Genomic DNA, 14,466 nt, shown 5'->3' with positions numbered 1-14,466 from the left:
ATATATTTGCACATGAAAGGGAAAAAAAAGATTCACCATGAAACACAATAAAAGCCTTCAAAATTGTGGGTAGAAGCACAGTTTGTCAGAACACCTGTTCAGAATTTGCAGACAGCGTACAACCTCAAGCACTTCACACTCATCTGTCCATTAATGAAGTAAACAGTTTCATTTCATGTTATTGGAGTCTACGGGGACATTTACAGTGATATTTATTTATTCATTTATTTATTTTAAGTCGCCTACACGTGGTATTTATGCTGGTAGATTTTCGTTTGTTCAGATTTCAAAAGGTGATGTTGAACATAAAATGGCTGGTGCCACTGCTGGACTGAGAATAGTCCAACAACCAAAAATATCCAGCCAGCCGTGTACTGCGGGCAGCATCCTGTGTCCACTGATGAAGGACTAGAGGACGACCAACCCAAAGTGGGAACACTAATGACAGGACGGGGCAAGGGAGTAAACATGAACAAAACAAAAAAAGTCCTGTTCTAAATAGCAGACCGACAACTAGGAAACTCAGGAAAGACACAAAGACAGAAGAGTAACGGGCAGAAACGTGACATCCTGTCTGCAACGACGCTGAAGTTGGTTACTTATTCGCCAGTTTCTTATTCGGTTTCTCTATTCCACCTTAAATGGTGCAGTAGTTACATTCTGTCGCCGCTAGGTGGCGAAATACGAACACAACTTCCACACCGTGGAAAAACTACACGGTTAGCTTAATTCCGTGGATATTATCTCTTTATATTCAAAGAGTCTCAAACATCTAAAAGGCTCACTGAAGACACAATATAACAGACTATTAATACCCTGAAGATGAAGAAATTTGACTGTGGAATTATTTTGTAATTGCCCTGTGAACATAGCATTAGACATGAGAGAATGTGTGGCACAGACACCTTTGCGTTTTTATGTCATTTGATGCCACCTAGTGGACTTGGTATTTATTGCAGCTTATCATGGCGGCGCCCTGTCGACTCATATCAAGGCTGGCTGTTGTTTCAGGTGAAATTTAAACTACATTATAGTTGTTAGTATTATTATTAATTATATATATATTTTCTAACGTGTTACACCTCGGTCTGTTTATAGTGTATGAAGCCACTCTTCTCATTTTTTAAAACAGCAGTGCTCCTCAATTTATCGAATATTTTTATTACAGACTTTGATGTAAACAGATTTGTTAGTTCTGCTTGCACTCCTGGTGGCTGTGTTGATAATGTTACTTAGTCTGTAAAGTGAACTATCACTGGATTAGGAACACCTGTGTATACACCAACCCGGTCTCACACTCACTCGTGACATAGTCAGACTGCAATTCGTGACATAGTCGCATGTTTTTAACATTTTATGCGACAATATCACAGTCATAAGTGAATGGGTAATTACCATAGAAACCGTCATATCCGTGCGCCGTGTTATGCGACAGTAACACGACAACGCCTCCTCATTAAGACGTCACTACCATCCGTTAATACCACCATCTTATTTATTTTTACGGAAAATATAACCTTACTAATTCATTATTTGCTAAAATATCAAAGCAAATAACGGCTAGAGAAATGTCCTTTTCAGTATTAACCTTTTGGAAATTAGTCAAAATAACGTTAAGTGAATGAAATGTTCTTGTTAGAGTTAAAGCTAAAGTAGGACACCAACAATAAGCATCGCTTAGGAGAAATATTATAATAAAATACTTTATGCCTTTGTTGGAATAAGAACCTATGTTATGTAATTCACATTATGGCTTTTTCTGTGTTATATGAGTAATTACCTAGGGTGGCCAGATCTGAGATGGTGAAAAAGAGGACACAACTCATTTATTTTTTGTGTGTTGTGTTTTCTGATTTCTTAGTTTTTTTGCGCCACTGGTTTTAACCAGATTTTAGGAAACCCGCCTTGAATGGAGGATTGGAGCATCTCTTGCTCCTGACAGGATGTTTCCTGTACCCAATTTATGACACTTGACAAGACAAAGAATCTTAAGGAAGATTCTTGCTGAATGAATATCCCAGGATTCTGAACCATGCTTTTGCAATATAAAAGATTATATGTTAACACAAAGTAATATTGTTTAGACAAACCATATTTTACATCATTCTTAACCAAATAACAAACAAAGAATGTGGCTACCTTGGTTCCTACATAAGTTCATATAAAAAGGTGATTTTAAACCCATGTCAGTAAATTTCACCCATTTGGATTGTCTGAATGGAATTAATTTCACACAGTTGTACCCATATTCAACTTGTTCACCGGGTAAACTTAGGAATTAAGGAATGTGTGGTTCTTTTGGGGAGGGGATTTTACGACTTTGTCTTCAAACCAAATCGTGTGTGTGTGTGTAGGGGTTTTGAAAGAGCAGGGGAAGAATCTTAGATTCCTTTCTCAAATGATTTGAATAATCCATAATCTTCAAGGTGATCATTCTGACCTGTCCTACCTCCACTAGAGTATTTAAACCTTGAATCAATGCAAGAACCCATTTTTTCAGAAGAGGGCATGTAGTTTCACAGGATACAATTAATGATCACGAAAATGATGGATCCAGAGCGAGTGGAACTCCGCCGTGTCCACGGGGCTCTGTGGAGGAATTTAATAAATAATTCTATTCACTTCACTGTTTCTTTCACAGCTTACTCTGTGGCGCACAGACTGTGAGTCTGTCTTTCTACATATTATAATAAATAATAACCCAAAACAGTGTTTCTCTAAATATTCAGACTATATTCTCAAAATTATATGGACATTTTTTGCTCAGTTATTCTGAGATTATTCTCAAAATTATCCTGAGATTGTTCTCAGAATTTATGCTCGTGATTTTTGACATGGATCTGATGCCATAGGTCCGATTGTTAAGTTGGAGAGTTCAGTCTTATCTGCAAAAAGGATTGTATTCCTACGAAGAGCAGCAGCATATTGTAAAATTAGTGACAGGAAATACAGGAAGATCACACAATCAGAATTTTCTAAATAAATATTTTATATATTGCATCCTCTAAAATGTTCCTTAAATCAATACATTTTTACAAATATTTCATTATATTGGACATATTCTTACACACACAAGCTAAACATTATCGCCCATGCCAAGACCCTTTGAATCTGTGTAATCTTTTTGTGCTTAGAATCCTATTTACTGATTATATACCCAAGTTGAGATTAGATTTGTAATATTATTTCATTCATTTATTTGTTTGTATGTTTATGAGGTGTACAATTATGTTATTTTATTTGTTTTTTCATTAATTTGGTGTTTGAATAAATATTTTTACTTATTATGAATCTAAAACTTTCAGGTTTGTTTCTGATGAAAACTAATAATGTGAAATGCGTTAAGAGATACCACTCCTGCTCATTCCATATTTATCGGATGATGCTCCATTACTTCAGAGTTCCAGTGTCAGTTCCATTGCTCAACAGTGTGGATTGCTTAATACACTAATACACATCTGATGCATACCATTCTTGTAGTGGCCTGTTTAAATTAGATGCCAATTGGATTGGTGTTTTATTTGATAACTTAACAGACTGCATAGGTACTGATTTATGCCATAAATATTTGTTATTTAAAGTCCTATTTTGCTATGGTCACACATCATTTGGACATTTATTAACCTCACAAATACTTCAGCAAGCAAAAAGGCAGTATTGTTGTAAGGAAGTAATAATTTGTGTTTCTTTTTTTATTTATTTATATTTTTTTGGCAGGAGGAGGCAGTGGCATTGGAAGGGCAGTGTGTCAAAGATTTGCCTCTGAAGGTGCTTCTGTTGTAGTAGTAGATTGCAACGAAGAAGCAGCCAATAAGACACTTGAACTCCTTCCACATGACAGAGGACAGAAGCATGTATCCCTAGGAATGGATGTTTCATTGAGAAAAAATGTAGAACAATTAATAAATTCTGTACAGGTGTGATTATTAAATAATTATGTAAATTATAAATAAATAATTATTCAAGTCTTTATTAACAGGTATAAACATGTTTACAAACAATATTTAAAAAAAAAACTATTATGCACACAGAAAATACATCATGTAATGTATTAAAATAAAACTCATTTATTTTTTTCCAGACCCAATATTTCCAACCACCTTCCATATGTGTGAGTGCTGCTGGAATTACTCAAGATGAGTTCCTACTGAAAATGGAGGAAGAGGACTTTGACAAGGTCATTCAAGTCAACCTTAAGGTGCCCTTAAGATAAACATTCACACAAGATGAAGTTTCCACCCCTGTACTTTACCGTTGGTTGTTTTTTTTTTGTTGAAAAATGTCTGCGTCACATATAACATAGTATTTATGTTCAAAACTTGTAACTAATGCTTAAGTGTTCTTTTGTTTTTATTATCTTTAGTACCAGGCCAGTGCACACAACTCTTGACACTGTTAACATTAGTCTCGGCCACGTTCCTGTGAAAGTGTTTTCAGGCTTGTCTTAGTTTTAATGACAAGCCTCTATTATTTGTCTATGCACAAAATCCTAGCTCATTATGGTATGAACCTACAGCACAACTTGATTATTTGTGATGGAATTGTGCATCAGAGCAAGGAGGAGGCTTGTTAGGAAACTGCAGCAATGTTTACAGTCACCTTAACAGAAATTCAGTGACTGAGGCCGAAATGTGAACTCATCAATAATATCAAACACTTTATCATTTCCACTTAATCCTTACATTTTTATTTTTAAAAATACAGTAGAATTTCTGAGTGAAGGGACAAAATATTATAATACATATTGTCAGTGTGCTGGTGCAACCATCTACGCACACTCCATCCGTCTGTCTGTCATTAATTAATTAATTAATTTGCTAAAAACAGTGGTCTGGTAGGTTTTCAATATTTACATATTTACATCAAATGCACAGATTTTAAAAGAGGATCTGACACTATTTCTAACCTGAGCAATAGTTGTGTTACTGTTAATACAGGTGCAAACCTGGAGATTTCAGAAAGATAAACCCTGTTTTCCTCTGCTCATTCACCTGTTATCAAACCAATGGAAAGCTGAAATAGAACAGAAGAAAGCTTGCAAACAAAAAGACACAACTGCTCCTGTTAAAATCAGCATTAACAATGGCTGGTTTTTGAAACTTGTTAGAGCTCCATCACCTAAAAAGATTTAAATGTGAGTCTGAGTCTTCTATTCTTGGAGAACAAGTAAGATATTTTATATATTTTTTATGACTAGCTATTAAAACACACAGCCAGGCTATCGTTGCTGTGACTTTGTATAGCAACTTAGATTGCTAGTACCATTTTATGCCTCTGTTGTTTTAGACAATTTTAAATGCTTGCTGTCATTTTTTTAAAATCATAAATATTTACGACCATATAAACATATATGTGCCTGAGTTGATGCTTTATGTAGCTGCTGGACACATTCTTACAAGTTGTACATGATAATTTTTGGTTGTTGTGGTGAAGTACATGACTGAATAATAATAATCTTTTAGTTACAAAAACAGAGCAGTGTATACCAGGAATATCTATCTATAAGATTTATCTGTAGGAAATTTTCAAAACTGTGACCTTGTTTAGCATCTTTGCCCTTTGCACTTAAGAAACTATAGGAAGCAATTATACACTACACACACACACACCACAAGGAGAGAGTTATATTTCATGATCACAGAATGGGTAAAATGTGTGGTAAACACTAGTGTTCATACCATTTTTGTGTTGTTTGTTTTTTTTGTGTGAGAGAGAGACAGGGGCTAGAAGATCACAAACAATTCTGTCAGATTATCAAAACACAAATTTGTTAGTTGTAAATAGCAAGCAATAAGTAATTTTCTTAATATTTAATCTTTATATGTTTAATTATGTGTACCTTTGACTAAACCCTCACATTTTCAGCTCTAATCTCTGGTTGCAAATAATTGTAATTAAATATGTTGAAGGATTTGTGTGCTGACAGGTTTTTTTAATTAAGACATTCTCTCCTCACTCTTAGGGTACTTTTCTTCTAACTCAGGCTGTATCAAAAGCTATTGTTTCAGCCGGCATCTCCAAAGGGTCCCTCATCACTGTGGGCAGCATAGTAGGCAAGGTCAGCTAATTTTTCAATTGAATTTTCAGCTAATCTTGTCACACTGCACTGTAAAAATCATATGAGCCCTTCCATTGAAAAAACTATCCATTTTCAATTTTTAGTGGGACTGCTTGCTTGTCCAGACATAGATGCTGAGGCAAATATTTTCTGTGTGCACATATACACTTAATTTTTTTTATGAATTAATTAATTCTGAGTGCTTGTTTGCAAGTTCAGTTTGTTCGCAAGTCTAACAAAGCTAGGTACCATCATTGTAGTTAGCATAACCTTTGTATCTAATAAACACAAATCTGTCATCTTTCCTTGAAAAAGTGGAACAGCTGCCTTGCATGGACTAACAATATTTGTGTATTTGTATATATAAATGCACAAATAAATAATGTAATATATAAATAAATTAATTAATGTATGTCTTGAATTTCCACATTTCTAATATATGTAAAGTCCCCATTCTGTCAGTATTATTGTCCTGATACAAAAGCCACTGGGACATTTACTGGTTGGCCAAGCTGAACAATCCTACTTGCTTATCCAACAGATATAGATCCAGTGGAAATACAGAAATAAACAAATACAGACATTCTACCAAGACACAGAGACATTAAACAATGCTGGAATTTTAATTTTGGGCGCAGCATGCAAGACTTTCTTTAAAGTTTGCATTTATTGAAAAAATAATTAATATTTTTTGTATATATGTAATATATTATGTAACATAATAGATAGCTAAGTAATGTAAGTACATACTGCACTTATAAAATGTAATGTATAATAAATATTCAGCACTAAAGGAGTATGTATACAAACTTTACTGAATCACTTTGTTGGAATTTTTGTGTCTTAATTGAACCTTTGTTGTTTTTGGTTGCTTTATGTTTTTACTGTCACAAGGTGGGAAACATCGGTCAGTTCAACTACACTGCCTCTAAAGCTGGAGTGCAAGGACTCACTAGGACTGCAGCCAAAGAACTTAGCAGGTACAAAAGTTTTTTTTATATATTATTTGGAATTTTAGGAAAACAAAAGATAAAGCAATGTTCAGCATATATTATGATATTTATTTTAGTGATGCACTTATTTTTTATATTGATATTTCAGATATGGGATTCGTTGTAACTGCATCCTACCAGGGTTTATTGCATCACCTATGACAGAAAATATTCCAGAAAAAGTCATGAGTAAGGTGTGACACATCAGTGAAGCATTGTTTTCCACTGGCTGACTATCTATTCCCTGTTCCAGTCTTCGCTGCCTAGGAGAACAGGCTTTCTCCAGAGTCGCTCCCTGGAACTCTCTTCTGTCACATGTCCAGCAGTCAAACTCTGTCTTCTTTTAGGTCCTAGCTTAAAACTAAAGGATTCTCCCTTGTATTCAACCTCCCATAAATGTTTTCTTTTCTTCATGTTGTCTGTCTGTTGCTACGTTACCTGTAGCTTAGGTTCTTGGAAAGTACTTTATAAATGTAATGCATTATTATTATTACTGCAGTTAAATATGAATTATTATCCACACCTGTTGATTGCATTGTGTACAAACTACTGTATTTTTATATTTTATGCCAAATTCGCTACTAGCCACCTCAGAGTCAGACCTTCAAGACCTTAGCCACAATCCAAAATTAAACCTAAATATTCTTTCAGATCTGTGCTTAAAAAATGGATATGTCAGAATGTATTTTCCTGGCCAATATACTTTAAAAATATACCGACAATGAAGTACCTTGAACTCATATCAAGTATTTTTATGTGTTTGAAATTTCTTTGTGTGTGTGTGTGTGTGTATGAACAAAGTTTTTATGATTACAGATCACACCATTTATTCTGATGGGCAGGATGGGCAAGCCAGCAGGTTAGTCTTTTGTTCACCTAAAATGTGATCTCTGACTTGTCATATTGTGTCCATCCATCCATCCATTATCTGTAACCGCTTATCCAATTTAGGGTCGCGGTCATACTGTGTCCTAAAAATAAAAAATATATATTGACTTAGGGCGGCACGGTGGTGCAGCAGGTAGTGTCGCAGTCACACAGCTCCAGGGACCTGGAGGTTGTAGGTTCGATTCCCGCTCCGGGTGACTGTCTATTCTGTTTGTGAGTTTGGTGTGTTCTCTCTGTGTCTGCGTGGGTTTCCTCCGGGTGACTGTCTGTGAGGAGTGTGGTGTGTTCTCCCTGTGTCCACGTGGGTTTCCTCCAGGTGACTGTCTGTGAGGAGTGTGGTGTGTTCTCCCTGTGTCCACGTGGGTTTCCTCCAGGTGACTGTCTGTGAGGAGTGTGGTGTGTTCTCCCTGTGTCTGCGTGGGTTTCCTCTCACGCTCCAAAAACACACGTTGGTAGGTAGATTGGAGACTCAAAAGTGTCTGTAGGTGTGAGTGAATGTGTGTGTGTTGCCCTGTGAAGGACTGGTGCCCCCTCCAGGGTGTATTTACCCGCCTTGCGCCCAATGATTCCAGGTAGGCTCTGGACCCACCACGACCCTGAACTGGATAAGGGTTACAGAAACTGAATGAATGAATGAACGAATGAATTATTGGCTTATGTCATTTGCTTCCCCTTCACTATGTCTATATGTAGAAGTAGCTGATGTTTGTGCATTCCTGGCCTCTGATGATAGCCTGTACATAACTGGAGTCAGCATTGAAGTTGCCGGTGAGGAATCATTCTTTACTAAAATAATACCTTATATTATTTTTCAGTTATAAATGAAAAATTGATGCTTATTTTTTTCCATCACTTTTTCAGGAGGTCTGTTCATTGGCTAATATGTTCCTCCATTTCCCTGGTGAATACAACTGAATTGCAAAATCTCCATGTAATTGCAAGATGGATTTAGTATATTAATTGTAATTGAAGGACATTTTAAAAAGCTCACGTGTTCTTCATTCACAAGCTTGAAAAAATAAGGCTTCCTCATATATATATATATATATATATATATATATATATATATATATATATATATATATATATATATATATACACACACACACACAAAAGTTCTGGGCAGTATGACAACAAATCAGTATCATGAACATTTTACTTTTATTAGAATTAATGAACAGTTATTTTGTTCTTGATTGTTTCCCACATAATTCACAGACAAGGATTGTACTGTAAATTTGCTGAAATATTAAATGTGGAATTTAGAGATGTGATTGTGATTCAAGTGTTGAAACAGTCTGATGGTTTTAACTGTCATTGCTGAAACAATGTTTTGCCATCTACCTGTCCAGTGTCTTCTTAACTGAAGTCTAAACATGGCTTAATGACAGACAGCATATTCCTTTGGTTCAAGCAGCTTGAGTCGGCTTGATTGGCATCTGTGTTTATATTTTCCTCCATGTTGCAGAATCATGTATGCACATAGGGGAGTAGGGTTTTAAGGAGACATTACGCGAACACACAATAGGGGACTTATTACCAAAATTAATAAAAAAAAAAAGTGAACAGATTTAAAAGAAAAATCCATTTAACTGATATTGGCAAGACTATGTCGGTGAGAAGTTCTGAATATTGATTTTGATATATATTTTTATGAATTGCCCTGCACTAATAAGCACAATGCCAGCATTCATTATAGGATAGGGTTGCATTAGTGCTCATGGCATGGGTGTCTAGCAGATCTCCTGAAGGCATTACTAATGCTGAATGTTAAATACAGGTTTTTCAAGCAGCATGGCTGCCATCCAGACACCATTTTATTGGTTATTTCAGAAAGACAAGGCCAATTCACATTCTGCATGGATTTCAACAGCATGGCTCCTTAGTAAAAGAGTATGGTTGATAAACTTGTACATATCTGTAACCCTTCAAAAACAATGGGTGCATTAGTAAACAACAAACACTACAAATGGGGACTATAATATGCCCTAATACTAAATATGCCTGTACTAAATTTTATGGAGTGTGTTGCTGGCATCACATTAAAAAAAAAAAAAAAACAGTAACTTTTCTCAGCATTTAAAATGTTATCTTTGTAATATATTTCTAAATTAAATATAGGGTTTAAATGATTTGCACATCATTGCATTTTGTGTTTGTTTACATTTTTAACAGAATTCCAACTCAATGGCAAATGTCCAAACAGAAAACTCTGGAGATTATGGTGGACTTCAGACACAACCCCTCTCCCCCAAGTACCCCACCCCCAACACATTGTGATTAAAAAAATGTAACTATGATGAATGTTTGTTGATCCCAGAAAATTCAGGGAACTTGTTGGGAATTTGATAGATGTGACGACATGTACCAGACCAGACTTGAGTATTATTGGCTGAAAATGATCACAATACTTATCCAAGCCTAGTGACCGCCAATGGGAAACATGTACTGAGATATTTGAAAGGCACTAGTGAGTTCGAAATGTATTATAGGAAATACAAGAATGAGTTGAAATCACAGGCTTACAGCGATGATGACTGGGCAGCGGATAGACAAGACAGACACAGCATCACCGGGTATTGATTCAGTCTAAGTGAAACGGGAGGTTTGAAATCAGGGAAGACCAAGAAACAACCTACAACTGCACTATCCACACGTGTGAAGCTGAATATGAATATGGACATGAAGCCATATTTATATTACCCTAACTGCTACCACGGAGGAAGATATATACCTTACCCAGTTGCCTGATGGAATTAATACTGAGATTCACCATACATCAGTGAAATCTATGAGGATAATCAAGGTGCAATAACTTTAGCAATGGACCCAATAAATAGATGCAAGCATTTTGACATTTTATCAGAGCTTTTTGCTCAACAGAAGATATGATTGACAAAAACTGAAGTTACAAAAGTTCAGAGAATTTGTGCTTGGTATGTAAACTCTCCTAAGAGAATGCAGAGAACCTAATGTGGAGGATTCATAAGAGGGATGTTTATAATGTGAGAGCAAGTGGGGGTGTTAACAGGATACTGCAAAATGGCATATACTGTTTTTGACAAAGCTCAATAGCAAAATTTAAGGAGACAAGTTTAAGATGGACATTGTAAATAAAAACACATAGTCTTTTATATGTCTTTTTAAAAAGATTATATATTACAGACAACATTTCAAAATACATACACACAATCTTTTTCCCAGCACTGTATTTTAAGGCATTGATGTTTGTCACTGCACTCCCCATCAGTTTCTTTTTGAATATTGCAACTTCTGTACCTCCCATCAAATGAAAATACATTTTTGACAATACTTCATGATCATTTAAAAAAAATTACATTATATATATTTATTTCTTTGTTTTTTTAAATGTTTCTAGTCCTCTCATGCTCTGCCCTCCTAGTTTCGTCTCTGTAATCTTTCCACTGTATCCACTTAGATCTGAAATTTTCTGATAGTAACTACAGCTAACTAGCTAAGATCCACTTGACTGTAGTCTGTACAAGCGACTATATGTAAGTGTGTTGTACATAGAAGAGTCTAGTGTAGGCATATTTTTCTTGCATTTTAATACCTTATTTAATGGACAGGGGAGAAAATACAAGAAACCAATACTGATGAAATACCACAATTTATTTTCTATTTTAATAGGTTTTGTCTCGCAGATAGAATTCTGCTTCATGTTTTCAAAAATAAATATAAATAAAATAATGATACTGTACAAATGATTTCTAATGCATATCTCCAGCCTGAAAACTGCTGATGGTGAGTTTGTTGTCAATAAAGACTCCTGACAGCACCTCAACGTCTCAACCTCTCAGATCACCACAACACGGAATTTCACTTTAGAAAACATATTCATGTCACATGTGCATGTGATTTTGCTTGGTAGATATATTACAGTAGCCTTCATTTACTCCTCTATAAATACTGATCTGGTAAGTTGGAATTGATTACAATCTGTAAAAACACTCATTATTAATCAATCTAGAAGGACATGTACAGATCAATAACATTTACAGGGCTTTTGAATGCTTTGCATATATCAGGCTCAACACAACAGACATACAGTACAAAACATTGCTGGTAGTGTTTTATTACAGTAAAGTAATGATAAACGTTTGATTTTGTTCCCTTTCAATTCCAAATTTAAACTATAAAATGATAAACTCATTTATCATTACGTCTAAGTGAAGTGATAATATATGTGTGTAGGTCCTCAATATGAATTTCATATTGATATAATTAAGTGGAACCATGAGTAAAACGTAGGAAAACATTTATGAAACTAAAAGTGGAAGGCTAAAAAGCATAGAGGTAGACAGAATGTAGGAAACCTCAAATCAGTGATATTAAGCAAGGAGATAGCAATTGCAAGGAGAGACAGCAGGGTCTGAAACTGAACCTTTTGATGCCTTTGCAGCAGGACCTACCACTTCTGATCAACAGCTTGTGCCAGAACACTCATCCTCAAAACATATCCTCGCACATCACTCTTTAAGATCTTCTGACACAAGGATTTTCTTTTCACCTCTCCTGTTGTCCATCGGTTTTTTGAAGAGTACTTTCCCTGGACTTCACAACAGCTTGTGTATGTGTATGTGTGGGAATTCCACATCTTAGATTGCCATTGAACGTGCTTTTTTTGTTGTGGCACACCTTTGTGTTTTTGTTATTCATCATGGCTTTAGGTGTGAGAGTGTGTCTGTGCATGACTTGAGTGCCTATGTCCAGGACGGTGCTCCTTTTTTTTTTTTAAACTCTTTCATGTGTATATGTTTATCCCCGGAAACAAACAGGTCCCACTTCAAATCCAAACTTTTGGTTTTGCTCACCAAAGTCCTTGATCTTGATGTCCTGGAGGGGGAGCTGTTCTACCTGAGGAGTATTTATCTCCAGAACTGTCCTGTCATAACCTTTGCGATACTGGATAGGAAGAGAATAAATATGTATTGGTTTTGGAAAAGAAATAAATTATTAAAAGCAGATACACAGATGCTATTATCAAATCATAAATCAACATATATACATTTAAAAATAGAAATGAAACCTATCACTTCATTGCTTTGTCTCTTCTAAGATTCTCAATGCTTATGGAAATTACATGATGAAATTATTTTATACATATTTTATAAATGAAATATCATAACTTACAGAACAACCATCAGACAGGGCCTTAATGTAGGGGGTAGTTTCATAACTGAGTTCTTCTTCATTAGCACTCAGGAAATGCAGTGCCCTGTGATATCCGTTGTCAGCCGTGCTGTCAGCCCAGGCCACAGATCGGTGGCAGTGGTAGGTGATGTTCTGGCGGGCCTGAACACTAAGCAACCGAAGGAAGCCCAGCTGGACTACTCCTATTGGCTCACCATTTAAGTCCACATAAAAGAGCTGCAAAAATATAAATTGGCAAAGTATTATAATATGTCAGATGACTAATATAAATATTAATCACAATTTATGGCATCATCCTATTGTTCATTGTGGTTTAGTATAAATTTCCTTGTTTAAAATTTTGATATTTTGCTACAGACATTGATTGATTGTAGTTTCAAAGTGCAAAATAATGATTCCTTCCTTTATATTGCATAAATGGAACTCAAAGAGCTACAGCGTTTTTTCAAACATAGCCTTAGCCCTAAATGTGAATGTGCTTTCAACAACCTTTATTAAAACCATGGGTATGTTCTGGTTTTAACCTCTCCTGAAAGCTCACACTAACGATACTGATGAAGATACACTGACAGAGATTCCCGGCCTGATATGGAATATGTTAAACACCGGCTAAGGAGATTCTGTTACTTTGCAATTATTGTTATATTCTGATAGGACTGCATATTTATAAGAATATAATTTGTTAAAATGTTTTTCTGAATCAACAAAGGAAGCAGAAATGTATCTCCAGATTCAGGTTTCAAGTTTATGGTTATACGTTACACAAGATGTCAGGACATTTATGCATTTATGCATCATCACTTTACTGTAGAGTAGCACTAATATACATAGCAAATATACTACATAACTAGAGGTATATTAAATGTACACAAAATATACACTAAATATGCACAGAATATACAGAGACTGTGGGGTACTAATACACTAGATAAAAATAGAATACATTTAAATGTAGATTAAAGTTACTAAGTTATAAAGTGACTTAGTGATATTGTCCATTGCACTGAAAAGATGTATCAAATATATAAACTAGCAGCACGATGTTGTGTTGGTGGGAAGGACTAACAGCAAGTCTGATGGCCTGTGGGTAGAAGCTGCTCATTAGCTGATTAGCTGTCCTGGATTGTGGGTAAAAGCTTGATAGAACCAAACATTAAAAAACGTCCAAAGACTTACAGAGATAAGCACATAAGCACATTGTTCATCACTATTGTTAGTGGGTCAGGAATGCTTGTATCACAAGCATTCCTGACCCACTAACAATAGTGATGAACAATGTGCTTATAACTGACTTGGTAAAGTTTATTTATACTGCTGTGCTGCTCGCATTGTAAATCATTTGAAATATTGAAA

General features: G+C 35.4%; 2 protein-coding genes across 5 annotated transcripts in view; one reads left to right on the top strand and one right to left on the bottom strand.

The window, feature by feature from the left end:
* Positions 1-905: 905 nt before the first annotated feature.
* hsd17b8 (hydroxysteroid (17-beta) dehydrogenase 8) lies at positions 906-10,901 on the top strand. 3 transcript variants are annotated; one of them, XM_066675787.1, is made up of 10 exons: positions 906-1,011; positions 3,718-3,917; positions 4,082-4,198; positions 5,963-6,058; positions 6,953-7,038; positions 7,160-7,244; positions 7,867-7,909; positions 8,632-8,706; positions 8,800-8,839; positions 10,114-10,901. In XM_066675787.1, the coding sequence occupies exons 1-9, from the start codon at positions 966-968 to the stop codon at positions 8,817-8,819; spliced, it is 768 nt and encodes a 255-aa protein (XP_066531884.1). In that variant the 5' UTR covers positions 906-965; the 3' UTR covers positions 8,820-8,839; positions 10,114-10,901. The 3 variants fall into 3 exon arrangements, 2 of the variants coding, with proteins under 2 accessions (XP_066531884.1, XP_066531883.1); XR_010803748.1 differs by lacking the exon at positions 10,114-10,901 and having other exon boundaries at positions 7,852-7,909; positions 8,800-8,965; XM_066675786.1 differs by lacking the exon at positions 10,114-10,901 and having other exon boundaries at positions 8,800-8,965.
* An 896-nt stretch (positions 10,902-11,797) lies between these two features.
* The window catches only part of col11a2 (collagen, type XI, alpha 2), a 66,582-nt gene continuing 63,913 nt past the window's right edge, over positions 11,798-14,466 (bottom strand). For both annotated transcript variants that reach the window (XM_066675783.1, XM_066675784.1), the window contains 2 exons: positions 13,093-13,329; positions 11,798-12,864 (listed from right to left, as the gene is read on the bottom strand). In XM_066675783.1, coding sequence (XP_066531880.1) covers positions 12,718-12,864; positions 13,093-13,329 — 384 coding nt within the window. In that variant the 3' untranslated portion in view covers positions 11,798-12,717. The remainder of the gene's footprint in view (positions 12,865-13,092; positions 13,330-14,466) is intronic.

This window comes from Hoplias malabaricus, chromosome 6, assembly GCF_029633855.1.
Source record: "Hoplias malabaricus isolate fHopMal1 chromosome 6, fHopMal1.hap1, whole genome shotgun sequence".
NCBI lineage: Eukaryota > Metazoa > Chordata > Actinopteri > Characiformes > Erythrinidae > Hoplias > Hoplias malabaricus.
This window is presented reverse-complemented; position numbering and strand designations above follow the sequence as displayed.

What these genes read in the sequence shown, in the direction of transcription:
- hsd17b8 (XM_066675787.1), top strand. Translation starts at nt 966, where the DNA reads ATGGCGGCGCCCTGTCGACTCATATCAAGGCTGGCTGTTGTTTCAG. An exon ending in CAGAAAAAGTCATGAGTAAG is followed by an intron (nt 7,245 to 7,866) that starts GTGTGACACATC and finishes TTATGATTACAG; the next exon opens with ATCACACCATTTATTCTGAT. An exon ending in AGTCAGCATTGAAGTTGCCG is followed by an intron (nt 8,707 to 8,799) that starts GTGAGGAATCAT and finishes TCACTTTTTCAG; the next exon opens with GAGGTCTGTTCATTGGCTAA.